The following is a 17,230-nucleotide window of genomic DNA, read 5'->3' on the forward strand; positions in this document are numbered from 1 at the left end:
CGTGCACAGCCGCCCGCCGCGTTTTTGCGCCGCGTGATTAGTTTGGGCCGATGCACACATTCACCTCCAGCGAGGCGTTTGATTGGTCGCCGCGTGATGCTTGCGCCATTAGCAGGACGGGTACGTGCACTGGCGATGGCCAATCAGCTTGCCTGCGGTGACACTTTCCGAATTCAAAGTGCGTCAGCCAGGCTAATGCTAATGATAAGGCCATGGTTAGCAAAGGTCAACAGATGCCCGGTGCCAAAGCATATTGGTTTCCAAAAATCATTTTGAGCCGGAGCCGGTCAGCCCTGTTGCTTTCGGTCCTTGCCGCTCACCTGCAGACATTACGGACGATTACGGAATCGGGCCTTGCCAACGAGAAAGGTTGTTCTGACGCAGTCGTTGACAAAGTAAAGCGCTGAGCCTGAACACGTTTCCCACACACACCCACACACCCACACGAGTCAACTTTTGCGCACTTTGATGTCCATTAAGCCTCATTAGAAAAGCACACACGCTGACGTGTCAACATTTGTGCTTCCACCAAAGACTAATTAGGAAAAACACGCACGCACGCACGCACGCACGCACGCACGCACGCACGCACGCACGCACGCACGCACGCACGCACGCACGCACGCACGCACGCACACACACACACACACACACACACACACACACACCTGTAAAAGCGGAAAGAGCAAGGCACACACACACGCACACACACACACACACACACACGCACATACGGTTGTTGCGATTGGTCTCTTTATTCAGGTTAGGACAGAAGATGGAAGGCCAAGGCAAGGCAAGGCAAGGTAAGGTGGGCGGCTAACAGGAAGTGAAGCCCTTCCAGTAGAAGTTCTTGCATCCAGCCTTGCGCTCGCGGGGGGGCAAGTTGTTGGCGGGCTCCACCGAGCGCTCGGCCGGCATCCTGGCCGAGAAGAGATCGGGCGTCCGCCGGCTTTCGGCCCGTGGGGGTGACATCCTCTCCAGCAGCTCCTCGGCCACTCGCTCGCTCCAATCCTGAAATGCCAGCCGCCCGGGTTAGGCCTAAGCTCGCGATCCGGCAAAGCTCCGAAGAGCGAAAGCCTGTCAGCCGCCTTTGGAAGTGCTTTTGATGCGGCGGTACCTGCGGCAGGTCGTCAGCGCCGTGAGCTGCTTGTTGCGCCATCCGGTGGCGACGCAGCTCCAGTTCCAGCTCCAGCTGCAGCTCCCGATCACCGTCGCCGTCCGGCCGCGCCTCGGGTTGAGACGAAGCGGCCGGGCCGCACGCCAGCAAGCACATGACGAACGCCAGCAGGGATCGCTCGTGTGGGCGCATGACTGCAAACACAGCAAACAGGAGTCGGTGATGAGACGAGACGAGACGAGAAAAAGAAAAGAAAAAAAGAAAAGAAAAAAAGAAAAGAAAAGAAAAGAAAAGAAGAGCATCACGGAGGAGGCAGACGGGTACAAAGACAGGTCGGGTCGGGTCAGGTCGGGCGTACTTTCTCCTTTGGCTCGTGTCTGCGGTTGTGGTTCTCGCTTCCGGCGGTGCCCGTGCTCTGCTTTGCAGTTCGGGGTACAGACGCGGGCCTTTTGAAGGCTGCCGCCCCGCCTCCTGGCACCTTCCTTGGACAGGCGAGCGCGCGGAGATGCAGGAATGTTGCGGGCTGAAATCCATTAGCGCTGATTGGCCCTGAAAGGCTGGGTGGCCATAAAACCATCCAAAGTAAACACTGGCAATTAAGCGCACTTCATTAGCACGTTTCCATTAGGGAAGATTTTTGCCACCTGCTTTAAACGTGAAGACACCTCCGCACTTCCGAGCACTGCGACTTGCTTAACTCAGACGCATCTAGGTCCGTCCATTTGTCCGATCGCGGGCCGGAGCCTATGCCCTGAACCGGTGGGTCGCCAGCCATTGGCCGGGCGGGCGGGCGCGCCTTGTCACGTCCGCTCAAATTGATTTCAATGAAAAGCCTTTTCTTTTCAGGATGAACATTGCTTCCAATGTGGCCAATCAGCACCGGTTCCATACGAAGCCCGCACGCCGGGCCCCCGGCTGCGATTTCCACAGCCGCGATGATTTTACGGGGACGTCAGCACCGACGTTGATGTCGGGGTTAATGTTTGACAGCGGCGGGGAGCCAGAGTCTTGATTTCTCCTTTCCTATCATCCCCCGCAGCGGCCTAATGAACAAGCCTGGACAGCGGCCCGTTGCCACGGCGACAAACGAAGGCCCCGTCATCGCTAAGGAGCCGCTGGCGCCGGGCGTGCCCGCTCGCTGAAGACACGGCACTGCGATCCGAAGCTTCCCGTCAGCCTGAGGCCGCGTTCGGAGAACCCGGCGCTCCGTGAACGTGAGCGTGAACGTCAACTTTTGCTTAAGAATTGATCCGTTGACCAATTGAATGAGTTCAGGTCGACGCCTCGAGCTGTCATTCGTTTGACTTTTTAGTAAACGAGGCAGTGAAGGCATGTTGGAAAATGTTTTGTGCCGCCGCACTCATCTTCAGTTTATTGGAGAAGTGAACACATACTAAAGAGAATTACAGGAAGCAAACTTCAGAACAGCCCGCTGGCTTCGTGCTAACATACATATAATGGAATACACCTTTCACGTGCTAACAGTTAGCATCAGGCGGATATCGAAAGAACGCGCAGAGTCAATACGGCCGTAGTCTCGGGCATTTATTCCACAAGTCACGTCGAGAAGCAACGTGACAAGTGGCGACTTTGTCAAAAACGCAGAACGGGTCGTTCAAGCGCCAGTCAAATCCCCGACAACGATCACACCCACCCACTGCCGGTATTGAAGTGGGACAGTCGCGTCAAGCGTGGCTTGAAAGTGTCCGTTTCTTGATACGTACGTTCACCCATGGTGGCCATTTGCAGCTGAAAGCTCACACCCAAGTGTCCATTTCTTGGAATTTTAGCCCACGGTGGCCATTTTGCAGACGAAACCAAACGAGAGCATGTCGACAATCAAGTTGGGCTGTTGTGCTCGGATTTTGGAGCAGAGATGGCCAAAAAGGTCCCTTTCGCCCATTTCTGACCAGATGATGGTCCAGCAATGGGTGGGACCATCTACCATTTTTGACAAATCTTGTCACATTGTTGGTTGGGAAGTGGAGCGAGAGAGAGAGAGAGAGAGAGAGAGAGAGAGAGAGAGAGAGAGAGATGAAAGATTGCCAAGGCAGTTGTGCCGCGTTGGCAGTCATTCACTCACTCAGTCCCAACATGGAGTCCAAGTCGTCTTTGCGAGCAGACATCTCGGAGATTTCCAACCAACGTAACAGGGCGCTCGGAAACGAGTGTTTGGAGATCAATTGGAATGGCATCAGAACGGAGGGTGCGGTCGCTATTGAAAGTCACGCGTCGGTACCGGTGAGGTCGTTTCTGCTGTCGTCGGTCCCGACGACTTCTAGATGACACGGGTGCTGTCGCTGGTCCAGATGATGTCGCTTCAATCCATATCGGTATCCCTGTCAGCGTGGGCGGGCGCGTCGGGATCACGGGCGCTTGGAGCAAACTCTGCAACGACTGATCAAATTTTCCGGCAGGTCCCCGGCTTCGGTTCGAGGCTCGGGTTTGCTGGAAGACAACAAGACGGGCTTTCAGGACGGCTTTTTCGTGTGGCTTCCAGCCGGCCGCCGGCCGGCGGGCACCTGAACATGTGACGCGGGTCCAGTGCGGCCAGCCAGTACGAGTAGGAGTCCGTGTAGAAGTTGCACGTCCCTCTGCCGTGACACTCGATGAAGGGAATCTTACGAAAGCTCTCCAGACACGATCCGGGCGACGACAGGGGCTGACCCGAACCCTCCGCCCCGACTCCCGTTTCCTGAAGGCCCAACAAAAGGTGGCCGGTTTGGAGTTTGACACCCAAAGAAGAGCTCAAAACCAATGTCAGAGGTGACCAACAGGGATTGGCCAATGATGAGAAAGGGCAAACTCACCATGACGAAGGAGAATCCGGACCACAGAGAATCCCAACCCAAAGGACAGTCGGGAAGCAAACGTGTCTGACTGTGGACAGTCATCACGTTGGTAGCCGACTCGCACACCGCACACCTGAAATGCAGATGTTTTAAATGCAAGCATATGTCACACACACACGCACACACACACACACACACGCACACGCACACGCACACACATCATCAGGAAAATGCCAGCCAGTCACTCATACAAACAGACGCACATTACACATCTCAGATACACAGAGTATACCGCATCGCACCCAAACACACACACACAAACTGGGCACGATTCGGAAGGATTCTTGCCGGCTGATGTAATTCTTCAGGAGCGGTCCCGAGATGAAGGGCATGGCGCTGACTCCTGATTGGTCAGTGGAGAGCCAATAGGAGTAGTCGTTGCGTGCAGCGTAGCGGCAGGTGCTGTCCGTGTTACAGAAAAGGAAGGGCATGGTGGTGAAACGAGGAAGGCAGCTACCCAGAGCTCCTGAAGGAAGGGACGCACGCACACACAGACAGACAGACCAATGATTGGTCGGGAGGTCAAAATGACACGGCTTTTTACATACGTATCACAGCAGAAGCCAGACCTGAGCGGAGAAGCCATTCAAATGGGACATGCTAGCAAGAAACAAAGGCTGTGGCGTGGTGTGGCGTAGTGTGGTTTGGTGTGAGGCCAGCTCAGAAGAGCGTTTGAGCGGGGCACCACGTACCCAAGTCCTGCCCGTGAGCCCGGTTGTTCCCGTTGATGAAGAGCAGAGAGAAGCCGCTGTACACCTGGACAGATCCCGACGGGCATTCCGGTACGGCGGTGCTCTGACTGTGCCGGCTGAACAGGAAGCCATCTTTCTCCGGAGTGTCCACGCAGGAGCCCGGAGGGCCCCGAGGGCCCTTTGCCCCGGCGGGTCCCGGCGGGCCCGTCACACCTGCAACGCCACCTTATTCACTGCTCAGACAGCTCGGATGTGGTGCCGACGCGGCTGCGCTATCGCTCCGGTGCGGTCGCTCCGATGCGCTGGCGCTAGCGTGGTGCGCGTACACTTCTCGCAGAGTGACATCAGGCTCTCGAGAAGAAAGGCTACGGCAGAGTGGGCATTTCCCCGAAGCAGCCGTTGACTTTTTCTTACCCTTTTTTCCGGGCTCTCCCCTGTCGCCGGTGTCGCCTTTCTGGCCCGTCAAACCGCCCCCCCCTGTCGGCCCGGTGAGCCCTCGCCCACCTTTCGGCCCTGCGATGACAAGTTACTTTATTAGGACATCCTGAAGTGGTCAAAACTGAGCTGAAATGAGTCACCTGGAGCGCCGGTTCCGCCTGGCATTCCTGTGATCCCCGGTTGTCCTGGCGGTCCCGGATCTCCAGGCAAGCCTTGGTCTCCTGCTGAGACCAGCACCTCTCTGGACACGTCCTTCCCCCTCTGCCCTGCAGGGGCAGCAAAGCGCAGTGGCACCTCGGCTTGAGGGTTGCATTTGGTCCGCGAGCACGCTTGCACATAGGCACTAGAAACGTGCCACTGCAGACCGGATTCTCGTCTGTCACTGCGCCTTGAGCTTTTTGGAACGACCCTGAATTGAGTTGTTTGAATGATGCACCCTTGCGAGGTTAGTATGTTAGTGTGCAGGCAAACATTTTCTTTCTTTCTTTCTTTCTTTCTTTCTTTCTTTCTTTCTTTCTTTCTTTCTTTCTTTCTTTCTTTCTTTCTTTCTTTCTATGGGAACACCAAATCTGAATGATGCACCAAATTCAGATCGTATGGCGCCGCTCAAGTGAATGGATCTGAAGGCAATTGTTTTTGCAGTTTTACAAAGAACACCAAAAAAAAACGGAGGTGGGTGCCCTTTTGCGGGCCGCATTTCAATTCGTCTCAACAGGTTTCAACATTGTAAGGTCAATTGAGTTTGGAGCTCGGTCAGAGAACCCATTCAACTTGTGTACGAGCGTAATTATACTCAATGTGGACACGGACACGACTCCCTCCGCTCAGCCGCTGTCCTCTGAGCTTCTGCTCCCAATCTTACACCACACAACATGGGCATAGGAGATTCTCAGCTTCTTGGAAACGGCGGGACGGTCAACAGCCCAGCCCCTACGTTTCTTAGGTTTGTTTTTTCATCGACCACATAGCAAGTGATTTGACACGGGTTGAAGAGAATTACACTTGAAGCGGTCTTACCTTGTCTCCCCCTCGGTCCTGCGGGTCCAGGAGAACCTTTGATGCCAGCCGGACCGTCGTCACCCTTGGTGCCTGAAAACAAGCAAATGGGACGGCCGTCCGTCGGGCACTTGATGGACTGAAATGAAGCAGCAAAGAAAACGGACAACGCGGCGGTCGTACCGACAGGTCCGGTAGCCCCGGTAAGCCCCATGTAACCTTTGCGTCCAGGTGCTCCCTGCGCTCCGTCTGGACCCTGAACATATTCCATTCGGAGCTCGTCAAGGCAAACCTAAGTGCTCGGAGCCCAGCTTGTGTGTGTGAGGAGTTGGAACACGTACTGACCGGCATGCCTGGCGGGCCAGGTTCACCGTGACAACCGGGGCTGCCCGTGCCGCCTGTTTCCCCTTTAGAGCCCTTTTCTCCTTTAAGACCAGAACCTGGGGGGCCGGGAGGCCCTCGACACCCAGGTGGCCCTAGAAACAAAGTGGAAAGTCTCAATGGCACAAAAAGGATCAATCCACTCAAACGATTGAATCACCTCTTGGCCCCCGTTCTCCTGGCAGTCCCTTTCCTCCTTTCTCTCCTTCAGTGCAGGGTCCCGGCCTACCATGAAGACCAGGGGGCCCAGGGAAGCCGGGCGGACCGGGGCAACCTGGATTTCCTGCCGGACCAGAAGGCCCTGGATGACCGCAAGTACCAGGAGCTCCCTTTTCTCCAACACAGCCTGGAGATAAAAATCAAACATTCATTTCTCTTCTTTTTTCAGGCAAACACATTCCAAACTCACCCGGTGGACCTTTTGTCCCCTCTGCTCCCCTGGCTCCGATTCCAGGTTCTGGAGAAAGAAAGGAAGAAAGAAAGAAAGAAAGAAAGAAAGAAAGAAAGAAAGAAAGAAAGAAAGAAAGAAAGAAAGAAAGAAAAAGAAAAAGACCACACACAATGACAAATGAGCCTCTAAAACCAGGATAACGTGGCTTATTTTACCCCCCATGGCTCCCTTCTCTCCAGCAGGTCCTGGTATGCCATCTTGTCCCTGGCTTCCTCTGGGACCAGATGGACCCGGATTTCCAGGGGGGCCCTTGTTCCCTGAAAGAGTCAAGACACAGTTGTTATTTTGTCACCGTGCCATTGGTTTGACTTTCCGACAAAAGCCAAGGTTTCACTACAACTGAAGCACCTGTCAGGCCACTAGGTCCTGGAGGTCCGTTGACCCCTGGAGGTCCATCACAAGCTTTCTCACCTGGAGAACCTGGAGGACCTGAGATAGAGAGCACATTTTCACACGGACTATTGGAACATGGCGACCGAGTCAAAAGTCAGACCTCTGCAACCAGGTGGTCCAGCATTTCCTTTCGGGCCACAGGGACCACGATCTCCTGGAGGACCAAAGTTTCCTCTGTCTCCGAGCACTCCTTTTAGACCTGTGGGACCTGCACAACCTGGCTGTCCCTGGCAAAAGAGATGGAAAAGAATTGTCTCAAGACGTCGTGCTGGAGGCGAGACCGTCTTCTGCTCACAAACATGGACTCAAATAATATCACGTTTAAAATGTTTATTTGATTGAGCGCTTGACTTCTGACATTGACCCCAGTTCCAATTTTGTTTCACTTTTCAACTGATTCTTTTAAAAGTGGCTCCGAAATCATTCCCTGTTAGCAAAAGAAGTTTTTAGAAATGAAATGCCACACCTTTTCTCCAGGATATCCTTTGGGACCAGGTCCCGGTAAACTGGGTTCCCCTTTTACACCTTTCAGTCCGCCCGGTCCTTCATTTCCAACGAGACCGGGTTCTCCACAGGGCCCGGCAGAACCTTTTTCACCTTTGCAACCTGGACACAAGATGCAGATGTTCAAAGTCCTGGCAACTGCCAATCGGGTTTGTGGTGAAGTCACACGACTAACCTGGTTTTCCAAGTTCCCCGGAGTTTCCGAGGAGACCGCATGAACCAGGAGGACCAGTCTCTCCATCTCTACCTGCTTCCCCACGGGGTCCTGAGAAACAAACACGTTGGCTGTATTTCCCCAGTCAAATTGGATTTTTATTGCTCTTTAATGATTTATTGTTGATTGTTGTCTGACTGATGTCTTCACGCTCGACGAAGCATGAAGCAAGAAATAACTTGACATGCCATCAAAAGCACCTTGAGGTCCAGCTCTTCCTGGTTTGCCATTGGTGCCATCGAGACCCGGGGGCCCCAGGGAACCTTGACTGCCTTTAGCACCAGTCAGACCTAGAGGTCCTGAGGATAAAGAGACTGGTGAGAAGACGCGGGACTTTCTGGAGGTGTTCACACTGCGGCTAGACTGAACATTCACAGAACATCTCAAGAATAATGACCATAAAAATATGCTCCAAAACAGAAAAGGCCAGCGTAGCAAAGATAATTGAAAAGGTGACGGAAGCGCTTTTAAAAAAGGAGGACGGACGGAAGGAATAATGAGTGGAGTGGAGTGGAGTGGAGTGCAATAGCATAGCATAGCGTAGCACAGCGTAGCATAGCATAGCATAGCATAGCATAGCATAGCATAGCATAGCACAGCACAGCATAGCATAGCATAGCATAGCATAGCATAGCATAGCATAGCATAGCATACCAGGCTCTCCCAGATCTCCAGGATCCCCGAACATCTGCACAGTGGTCTGCATTCCTTTTGGTCCAGTCTCCCCTCGAGCCCCCTGAGGCCCGTGTGGCCCCTGGAAGCCGGCAGTACCATTGACACCCTCCTCACCTGAACCAGGAGCCACAGGGTGGTAGTGATTTGGAGACAGACGTGCAAGTCATTTGCGATCACTCCGTGTCACCTTTTGGCCCAGGAATCCCAGGCTCTCCTGGTCTCCCAAGGTTCCCTGGACTACCACGGGGTCCAGGGGGACCAAAGTCTCCCGTAACACCTGACACGCAAAAATAAACATGACTCTGCTGGAATGGAATTTTTTTTGGACAGACCGACCAAGTCGTCCAGACTGAGGCGCTCCTTCATACCTGGCCTTCCTGGCTGACCAGGACTCCCAGTCTGCCCTTTCATACCGGTGCTTCCCTGTGGACCTGGAGTTCCATCAAATCCGGGGACGCCAAACGGTCCCTGCGGCCCAATAGCGCCCATGCCTGGAAGCCCAGGACCACCTTTCTCACCCTTGAAACCCCGGCCTCCTGCGGAACACGACACGTCTCGCACTCGCACAAAAGTAATCTTGACGGTTTAGTATATCTACTATGTACCCGAGAAGCCAATGACTCCTATCGGCCCCTGCTGTCCCACAGGTCCAAGTGCTCCTGGAGAGCAAGATCCAACGGGGCCAGGTGGTCCAGGAAACCCATCCAGGCCCCGGAAACCTGGAAGACATACAATTTGCAGGAGGCGCTTAGTCCACTCAGAGAAGAATCAAAGTGGATTCTCATAGCGCCACACACACAGGACAGACAAGATATTCATTAGTCAGACGAGCCGGCCCGCTACTTAGTCGGTTTGACAGTTCACGGTGAACCCCAAATTATTGCGAGAATCCGTTCCAGACTAGACCCATCCATCAGCCTCTGACCAGCCCAGGGTACTTTGATGTGTCAAAACCTGATTGATTACGTTTGCACGGGTGTTATTTCATGCTTGAAGTATGAAGCCGTGGGCAGCACTAACGGAGACAATGCGCATGAATAGCAAGCAAAATGTTGAGAGTGACAATCAAACTGGTTTAGGCAAAGGAAGCAGCTTCATTCTACCTTTGGGACCTGGTGCTCCAACTTGTCCTGCGTACCCTGGGAGTCCAACAGATCCTTGGGGCCCTTGAGACCCCGGTGCTCCTACAGAGCCTTGCTCTCCTTGGGGACCCAATTGGCCCTGCTGGCCAGGAAAGCCAAAGCCAGCATCGCCCTGTTTGTACAAGAGGAGTTAAGGGATCAGGGTTGAGAGTTCTTGCGCCCAGTGACTGACTTCATGTTACCTTGGAGCCATGTTTCCCCGGTGGTCCCGATGGTCCTGAGCGGCCCTTACTTCCATAACTTGGAACACCTGGAGCTCCTGCCAGGCCTTTGGATCCTGAGACAAGAATCCATAAAGTCAGTCCAATCGGGATCAACACCTTCTAAAAGCTGACCTTTGACTCCTGGAAATCCTTGAGGACCCTGGACAGTAAATCCTCTTTGTCCTCTTTCTCCCTTCAGACCGCCCGATCCCAGAATTCCAGGAGGTCCCATCACCCCTGAGTTCAGCAACAGAACAAGGGAACGACTTGATTGGGAACCTTGCTGTTCTTTGACGCCCGCGTGGAAGTCTTCCGCGTGCATTTTGAAGTGACCGTATCCAATCTCAGCCTCACCTTCTGATCCAGGATTGCCAGACGATCCCTTCGCTCCTTTCTGGCCAGGATCTCCCGGGCTGCTTATGATTTTACCAGGAGAACCTTTTTCACCTGAAAAACACAGGATGGACTTTAAGAATCGGCCTTTGTTTCTGCCAGTCATACCTGGACAGTCATACCTGGTTTACCGGGATCTCCAGACTGGCCCAAAACTCCGACAGTCCCTGGTGGTCCTGGCGGTCCAGGAGCCCCGATGCCTGGCGGCCCAAGCGGCCCCATTTGTCCCGGTGGTCCTCTGGGACCAGTCACTCCAACAGGACCCCTGAAACCTTTGAGTCCTTGTCCCTGCAAGAGTAAGTCAAGCTCACCCTTTGTCCGTTTTAGACAAATGTAGTGACTTGCCACCACTTTGAGGCATTTCTAGCCAATTAGAATGTTTGAGAAGAGTCATTATGCGAGTGGATTTTCACTTCGTCCATCAAATCAAATCAAATCAAATCAAATCAAAATGATACTACAGAGCAGAAATGGAGCCAAGTGAGGCCTCACATAGTATTTGAGTTTTAATTTAAAGAGACCGTTGATTGGCCTGAACATTGTCACACTTGGCAAAATGGACGTATGCTTGTGAAATGGATGTCAGCATGGCGGGTGGACGGATGGCTCGCCAGGTCCATTGACCGCGGTCCGGAGCCTCGGGGGTCTCCTGGTCTGGCGGTCGGGCTCTCAATTCAATAAGAGCTGGCAGCGAGCTTTAAATGACGCTGGCCAAAATATTTCGTCCAAGCTTCACTCTTTCGTCCACTGTAATGATGCTTAAGGACTGCTGTAAAATACAAGGCGTGTGCACTTTACGTAGTCAGATACTCACAGGGTTCCCCTTTGGTCCCGGGCTGCCTTTTGGTCCTCCCATTCCAGGAAGTCCATCTCGGCCCTCAAGGCCCGGCGCTCCAACGTCTCCTGGTTTCCCAACTTCCCCTTTCTGCCCATACCGCCTCATGGTGCCGGGATCACCTGTGAGACCAGGCGATCCTGGCGGTCCTTGGATACCAAAGAGACCCTGCAGAGATAGAGGGGAAGCTAAATCTTTTGCTAGCGGTATTCCAGTCCGGGGATGTCATTTTGGGATTTGAAGGATCCAACAGATTAGCTTGAAATGCAGGGTGAGGTTGAAGTGAACTCACCCGTGGCCCAGGTGCTCCAGCCATACCTTTCAGACCTCTCTCGCCTTTGGAGCCCGGAGCACCAAGTTCTCCTGAGGCAACAACCGACACACTTCAATGTGCTCACTAGTCTTTACAGTGGTACCTTGACTGAGGAGGCCCATGCAATTGGATGGAGAGCAGTTCAGGGTCGACCCCACCGCTCTACTGTACGTATATAAGCTTCTATTGTATTATATTGTATATAAAGTCAAGGTATCACTTCATTTTGTGACGATCATGACGATAATGTTGATGACAATGATGTGTTTTTTTTTTTTTTTTGTTTTTTACCTCTCAGCCCATCTGCACCTGGTTCCCCCGGTTGACCTGGTGGTCCGGAGGCCCCCACAACAACAGGACAGACCAAGCAGAGCACCCCCTTCTCACCTGACAAGCAAACGATACCCACCTCCATTTTTGCTCCTCTTCTTTATTGTGTTATTTGTTTATTTCTTATTTATTCATCACTCTTATTTATTCATTGTTTGTGCCTTCTTGTTTTTATTTTTTGGGGTGTTGTTTACTCGTATGTATATATTGTGTACTATGCCTTGTCACCGCGGGATAGTGGGAACGTAATTTCGATTTCTTTGTGTCTTGGCATGTGAAGAAATTGACAATAAAGCAGACTTTGACTTTGTGACTTAAATGTTGTGTTCTCTCTTTTGTTGTCACGAGCGCTCACCTTCCGGGCCTTCCCGCCCTCTGGTCCCGGGAGGTCCGGTAAGGCCTTTACGACCTTTGGTGCCAGGAGGTCCGATGGCGCCTGGCAGGAAGTCTGATAGAGAAAGTAAGCACTTTAGCGTCTAATCTCCACTTCTGTCAAAAATGCTGGGCCAACTGGACTCCGAGTCAGCCCAATTGCTGAAATTTTACGATTGAAATACAGTAGACCAATATGGTTTCACACCTGGTATTCCTGGCTCTCCTGGTTCTCCCATGGGTCCAGAACTCCCGGGGACCCCTGGAGGTCCAGGAGGCCCAATGACTACAGGCCCATTTTGCCCTTTCTCTCCTTTGGGTCCCATGAAGCCCGGTGGCCCCGGAGGGCCCGGCTGACCAGTCGGACCCACCCCTGAGGAGGAAATTGGTGCTTGGGATCACGTTTCCTGAAGGCTACCGCTAATGAAGTGTTTTCTGATTGGCCACTTGAGGATACCTTGCTCGCCCTGGGGTCCGGGAAAGCCCACAAGTCCTAAAAGAGTCAGAGAAGAAGAAGAAAAACATGAAGACACTCCACCTGGGTGAGTCATTCTTCAGACAAAAGTTTAAGATACCTGGCTCTCCAGGTGCTCCTGTTGATCCAGGAAGCCCGGCAGTCCCTTTGCGCCCTTTCACAAATGCGTAATTCCAGGATATCTGGTGAAGAAAAAGAGATGCAGCCACGCCCCTTTTAGACAGAACATGCCCTCTTTTCCAGGTACCCTCACCTCGCCCGGAAGACCAGGAGGACCAAAGTCGCCTTTCTCGCCCTTGACACAAAACAGATGATGACAAGGGTTTCGTTGTTAGTGACTGTGCTTTACAAAATAACCAAACAAAAAACATGTATAAAAGAATTCAGCTCAATCCGAACATTTTGTGCAAAGATAACTGGAAAGAAAAACATTTTCTACTTACCTGTCCTCCATCGATGCCCGGGGGACCCACAAAGCCCCGAGGCCCCGGTTCTCCCTGTAGATGCAAGCAAATGCGTCATTTTGTTATCCGGACTGGACTGGCAGCTGGTCTTATGGTCCTCACCGTTTGCCCCAGTTCTCCAGGGAGGCCGTCCTTTCCTGCTTTTCCCTGCAAATTACAAGTGAGATGCGACGTACGCTGCGCAATGTTCCATCTATGCTACGCTGGGCCGGGCCACGCCACGCCAAGCAGAGCGTGGCATACGCCCGGAGCGACGTCAGTTGCCTTACCGGTGAGCCCGGCTCCCCTCGCTGGCCTTGCTCGCCTTTAGTCCCCGATCTTCCCGCTGGACCCTGATGAGCCAAAATCCCACGCTACTCACAAAACAAGGGACAAGACCAAAAAGCGACGACTCGATGAAAGACTTACAGGAAGTCCAGCGCAACCTTTGGGTCCAACATCACCGGGTTCGCCCTGAAACAAATCGAGCGGGAACATTCGGAGCCATCAATAAGTGAACGAATGGACCACTAGGGCTGAATAGGTTGAAAAATGAACAGGTGAATGAAAGCATGCAGAGACGTGGACGGACCTTCAGTTCTTTGGGCCCCTCCACATACAATTTGCTTCCTTTCGGGCCCGGGATACCGACAGGTCCGCGACGTCCCTTGAAGCAGAACCTTCTTGAAAATCTGGACAAACTTGCGCGCTGGACCTTGCGCACTCACCTTCAGCCCTTGTGGACCTGGGCTGACTGGACTGGGACCCTCTTGACCCTGACAAAAGACACAGCACACCCAGAGCATCGCATCCAAACTTGTGGCTAGCGTAGCGATTAGCGCCGGAATAGGATTGCAATCAGGCCGACCTTCTCTCCCGGCGACCCCGGCGACCCCGGACGTCCCTGCGCGGGAACAAGGACAAAACAAAAGCTCTCATCTGAGTCGACGCTGGCACCCCGAGCAAGCTGAAAACAATTGGAAGCGTACAGAAAGTCCAGCAGGTCCAGAAGGTCCCGGGAAGCCCGGAGGGCCCAGCTCTCCGCTCAATCCCTGCCCACAAACGGCAATGATCAGAATGCAGCCATTTTTAAACGGACAGGGTACTTGCCTGCTCCACCTGCAAGCGGTGTCACGCAGACAAACGGATATACGCGGCGCAGCGCGGCCAGTCCTCGTTCTTCGCTAAAGCGCGCTGACCAAAGTGATTAAACGTGTATGCTTGTGAGTATTGTTGCACGTATTGTCTGTCTCGGTGCTCGGGCAATGTTTGCGTTGGAGTACTTTGAGGGTCAAAACACGACTCGTGCCCCTGCCTGGCAAGTTTCTGAGAAAGGAAGGAGGCTAAGCAGTGGTCATTCCCTGCCCTGCTTTGCTCGAGAAAAGCATTCTATTCTCTCCAGAGTATGCTTTTTCTGCATCACCTTGTCTCCATCTAGTCCTCGTGGTCCTTGTGCGCCTTTAATCTCAGCGGAATATGGAAAGAATGGCGAGTCTCCCTTGAAGGAAGAAACGATTTGAGCATGGACACTTGGGGAAGTTCCGAGTCAGAGCGGGACCTCAAACCTTTTCTCCTGGCGGTCCCGGGCGACCCTGAAAACACAACAAAGCCGTTAGCTGGGCTACTTAGCCGTGTTAGCCAGCCTCCGATAAGATAAAACGAGATAAGAAGCCTTTATTGTCATTGTATGGTGGCTTTTGAGCGGGAAAACTCACGGGCAGGCCGACCAGTCCTGGGAGTCCGGGGAAGCCGGGGAGGCCGTCCGAACCCTGGAAGAACGAGTGATGACATGGCAAGTAGGCTAGTCATTTTTGTTGGACAATTTGGGCTATACAGTGTGCCAAATTGGAAACATTTCATGACACAGAAGAAGAAAAGTTGGAAGTGGGGTCGTTCAATGGAATGAATAGAAGCATTGCATTTGACCTCGATGCGCAACAATTGATGGACAAATGATCAAAAGAAGTGGTGAGAGGTCGCTGACGCGCGGCTGGCTACCTTGGTGCCGTTGCATCCTGGGAGTCCCGTTTGGCCCGCTGAGCCTTCGCTGCCTGGAAGTCCCTGAAACACAAACGGCAAGGCAAAAACAAATTGGCATCCATCCATCCCACGTTTCACCTTGGTATAGTTGATCATTCGCTCAACTTACCGGAAGGCCAGGAGGGCCGGGAAAACCCGAAGGGCCTGGAACACCCTAAAAACACAAAAGAAAAAGTGTGTGCGCGTGTCTGCGTGTGTGTGTGTGTGTGATGGGCATGTTTCCAAGTGCGCTTCTGTCCAATAAGGCATGTGCGTTGCAGTCATGTGAACACAAGAGCAATGTGCCGCCCTCTAGTGGAAACACTGGAAACATCATCTTCGTCGTCATCTCCATGATCTTCTTCTGATGCTGTCATTGTCGTTATTGTCATCGCGGTGGTCACGGCGATGTTCCTACCCGAGAGCCTTTGAGTCCCGGGTGTCCCGCCGAGCCCCGCTGACCCTGCCGGTGCCACGAGCGCAACATCCACGGTGACTACTTTCGTTAAGATACATCATATTGGTGGAGCAACGCATTGACGCACTGACCTCCAGTCCGTCCGGTCCTTGGCCGCCCTCGTTGCCAGGGTAACCGATGAGTCCAGGAAGGCCGTCGTATCCCCGGTAACCGGCCTCTCCCTGAGCACGGCCGAGTGATTATGCAACATGGGGCCACGCGATGACATGGAGTACGTGTGCAATTACGCATCAAGAATAAAATACTACGTACTGAAGAGAAGCACATTAGTGAGAAGTGTGCATTGCATTTGCACACCAATAAGAACACAAAGCAAGGACAAGTAAATGCAAACAACCCAACCAACCACACCACACCACACCACAACATTAACAAGACACACACACAAGCTGGAGGCCATCGAGGTTTCCCGCGCCCCAATTGAGACCAAGAACACAGTCCATTTTGAATGCAAATCAGTCCAAGAATAAAATGGCACCCATATAAACAAGAATAAAATACATTGAATGACAAAGTGAAGAATGAATCAAAAGCAAAAAGGCCTTGATTTTGGCACTCACCTTCTGACCTTTGACCCCCTCGCAATGACACGGCCACTTCCTGCTGCACTCGCACGCCTGCACAAACGTCAGCACGTCAGCAGCACATCAACAACACGTCCGCCGGTCGTGTTGTGTCGTGTCGTGTCGTGGGGATCACGTTGCTTGATTTTTTTTTTTTTTTCTTTTTTATCTTTGGAAGACATTTTCGAGTCAAGCGGAACCCAAACAAAATCGTGGCGTGTTCCTTTCACGCAGCGGTCCAGACGGTCTTATCTGCGTCCCGGTCTTATCTGGGTCCCGGTCTGGTGTGTCGCGGTCCCGTCCGAACTCGCATCCTCTGCCGTCGCCATCTTGTCGTCACGTCGTCACGCTAGCGCACTTAGCGCGCGTTTGTCTCGTGCTTTCATGTCTTTTCGGCCGAGCCGCCGCCGCCTTGGCGTTGTGTGTGTGCGTGCGCGCAAATGCGTGTGAAAACACAGGAAGGCACAAAGGCAACACAGACAAAACGGGGTCCTCGGCGGGGACATATCGAGCCCGAAATACAAATTTGAGTCAGAGAGGCCAGCCGGCAATGCGCCACATAGCGAACAATACAAACGTGGCGACGTGACACAAGCGGCCGCTCCCCTTTGAGGCGGTCCCACACAGCCGTCGGCTGTGTCGAGGTTGCCGCTTCTTCCCTTCCGCTCGTGTTGCCATTATGGCAAGGTACTAGCCGTTAACGCCTCAGGCAGGCCTGGATGGACGCAACGCCCGGAGACCCCCACACCAATCGCATGGACGTCGTGCAGGACCAAAAAGGAGCGTTGTCTTGTGGCCAACGTCGGACCGCTTCCCAAATACGTACACTTGGTTCTCGGCCTGCTCGGCACATTTGTTTTATGCTCTGCACCGCCCGCCCGTTCTATTCTCACCCGGCGACATGCTCCCTTGCTATATTGGCAAGTGGCCGGGAAGTCAAATTGCGATGAG

The 17,230-nt window shown here is 53.1% G+C and overlaps 2 protein-coding genes across 2 annotated transcripts in view; both read right to left on the bottom strand.

The window, feature by feature from the left end:
• Positions 1-731: 731 nt before the first annotated feature.
• On the bottom strand, positions 732-1,674 carry sst1.2 (somatostatin 1, tandem duplicate 2). Its single transcript, XM_049726058.2, has 3 exons — positions 1,476-1,674; positions 1,118-1,311; positions 732-1,011 (listed from the first exon to the last, which is right to left on the bottom strand). Exons 2-3 carry the CDS (start codon positions 1,307-1,309, stop codon positions 817-819), a joined length of 387 nt encoding a protein of 128 aa, XP_049582015.1. The 5' UTR covers positions 1,310-1,311; positions 1,476-1,674; the 3' UTR covers positions 732-816.
• A 777-nt stretch (positions 1,675-2,451) lies between these two features.
• The window catches only part of col4a3 (collagen, type IV, alpha 3), a 16,658-nt gene continuing 1,879 nt past the window's right edge, over positions 2,452-17,230 (bottom strand). Inside the window, exons 2-52 of the mRNA XM_049725965.2 lie at positions 16,277-16,333; positions 15,788-15,877; positions 15,657-15,701; positions 15,369-15,413; positions 15,218-15,280; positions 14,935-14,988; positions 14,785-14,811; positions 14,643-14,717; positions 14,209-14,271; positions 14,088-14,123; positions 13,948-13,995; positions 13,812-13,886; positions 13,649-13,693; positions 13,510-13,572; positions 13,343-13,387; positions 13,220-13,273; positions 13,030-13,071; positions 12,877-12,958; positions 12,759-12,794; positions 12,510-12,674; positions 12,285-12,377; positions 11,891-11,986; positions 11,579-11,649; positions 11,266-11,454; positions 10,574-10,739; positions 10,413-10,505; positions 10,191-10,295; positions 10,038-10,132; positions 9,817-9,967; positions 9,319-9,432; positions 9,082-9,249; positions 8,901-8,990; positions 8,693-8,827; positions 8,239-8,337; positions 8,000-8,089; positions 7,787-7,926; positions 7,421-7,547; positions 7,276-7,356; positions 7,083-7,184; positions 6,886-6,933; positions 6,637-6,822; positions 6,441-6,571; positions 6,279-6,351; positions 6,117-6,188; positions 5,240-5,365; positions 5,076-5,174; positions 4,662-4,874; positions 4,258-4,435; positions 3,928-4,042; positions 3,640-3,812; positions 2,452-3,565 (exon numbers count right to left, since the gene is read on the bottom strand). Coding sequence (XP_049581922.1) covers positions 3,484-3,565; positions 3,640-3,812; positions 3,928-4,042; positions 4,258-4,435; positions 4,662-4,874; positions 5,076-5,174; positions 5,240-5,365; positions 6,117-6,188; positions 6,279-6,351; positions 6,441-6,571; positions 6,637-6,822; positions 6,886-6,933; positions 7,083-7,184; positions 7,276-7,356; positions 7,421-7,547; positions 7,787-7,926; positions 8,000-8,089; positions 8,239-8,337; positions 8,693-8,827; positions 8,901-8,990; positions 9,082-9,249; positions 9,319-9,432; positions 9,817-9,967; positions 10,038-10,132; positions 10,191-10,295; positions 10,413-10,505; positions 10,574-10,739; positions 11,266-11,454; positions 11,579-11,649; positions 11,891-11,986; positions 12,285-12,377; positions 12,510-12,674; positions 12,759-12,794; positions 12,877-12,958; positions 13,030-13,071; positions 13,220-13,273; positions 13,343-13,387; positions 13,510-13,572; positions 13,649-13,693; positions 13,812-13,886; positions 13,948-13,995; positions 14,088-14,123; positions 14,209-14,271; positions 14,643-14,717; positions 14,785-14,811; positions 14,935-14,988; positions 15,218-15,280; positions 15,369-15,413; positions 15,657-15,701; positions 15,788-15,877; positions 16,277-16,333 — 4,911 coding nt within the window. The 3' untranslated portion in view covers positions 2,452-3,483. The remainder of the gene's footprint in view (positions 3,566-3,639; positions 3,813-3,927; positions 4,043-4,257; positions 4,436-4,661; positions 4,875-5,075; positions 5,175-5,239; positions 5,366-6,116; positions 6,189-6,278; positions 6,352-6,440; positions 6,572-6,636; positions 6,823-6,885; positions 6,934-7,082; positions 7,185-7,275; positions 7,357-7,420; positions 7,548-7,786; positions 7,927-7,999; positions 8,090-8,238; positions 8,338-8,692; positions 8,828-8,900; positions 8,991-9,081; positions 9,250-9,318; positions 9,433-9,816; positions 9,968-10,037; positions 10,133-10,190; positions 10,296-10,412; positions 10,506-10,573; positions 10,740-11,265; positions 11,455-11,578; positions 11,650-11,890; positions 11,987-12,284; positions 12,378-12,509; positions 12,675-12,758; positions 12,795-12,876; positions 12,959-13,029; positions 13,072-13,219; positions 13,274-13,342; positions 13,388-13,509; positions 13,573-13,648; positions 13,694-13,811; positions 13,887-13,947; positions 13,996-14,087; positions 14,124-14,208; positions 14,272-14,642; positions 14,718-14,784; positions 14,812-14,934; positions 14,989-15,217; positions 15,281-15,368; positions 15,414-15,656; positions 15,702-15,787; positions 15,878-16,276; positions 16,334-17,230) is intronic.

This window comes from Syngnathus scovelli, chromosome 7 (assembly GCF_024217435.2).
Source record: "Syngnathus scovelli strain Florida chromosome 7, RoL_Ssco_1.2, whole genome shotgun sequence".
Taxonomy (NCBI): domain Eukaryota; kingdom Metazoa; phylum Chordata; class Actinopteri; order Syngnathiformes; family Syngnathidae; genus Syngnathus; species Syngnathus scovelli.

Excerpts from the sequence above, each read along its gene's own strand:
- sst1.2 (XM_049726058.2), bottom strand. The coding sequence starts at position 1,309 with ATGCGCCCACACGAGCGATCCCTGCTGGCGTTCGTCATGTGCTTGCTG. Across the intron at positions 1,012-1,117 it reads GCGCTGACGACCTGCCGCAG|GATTGGAGCGAGCGAGTGGC; the intron begins GTACCGCCGCAT and ends CTGGCATTTCAG.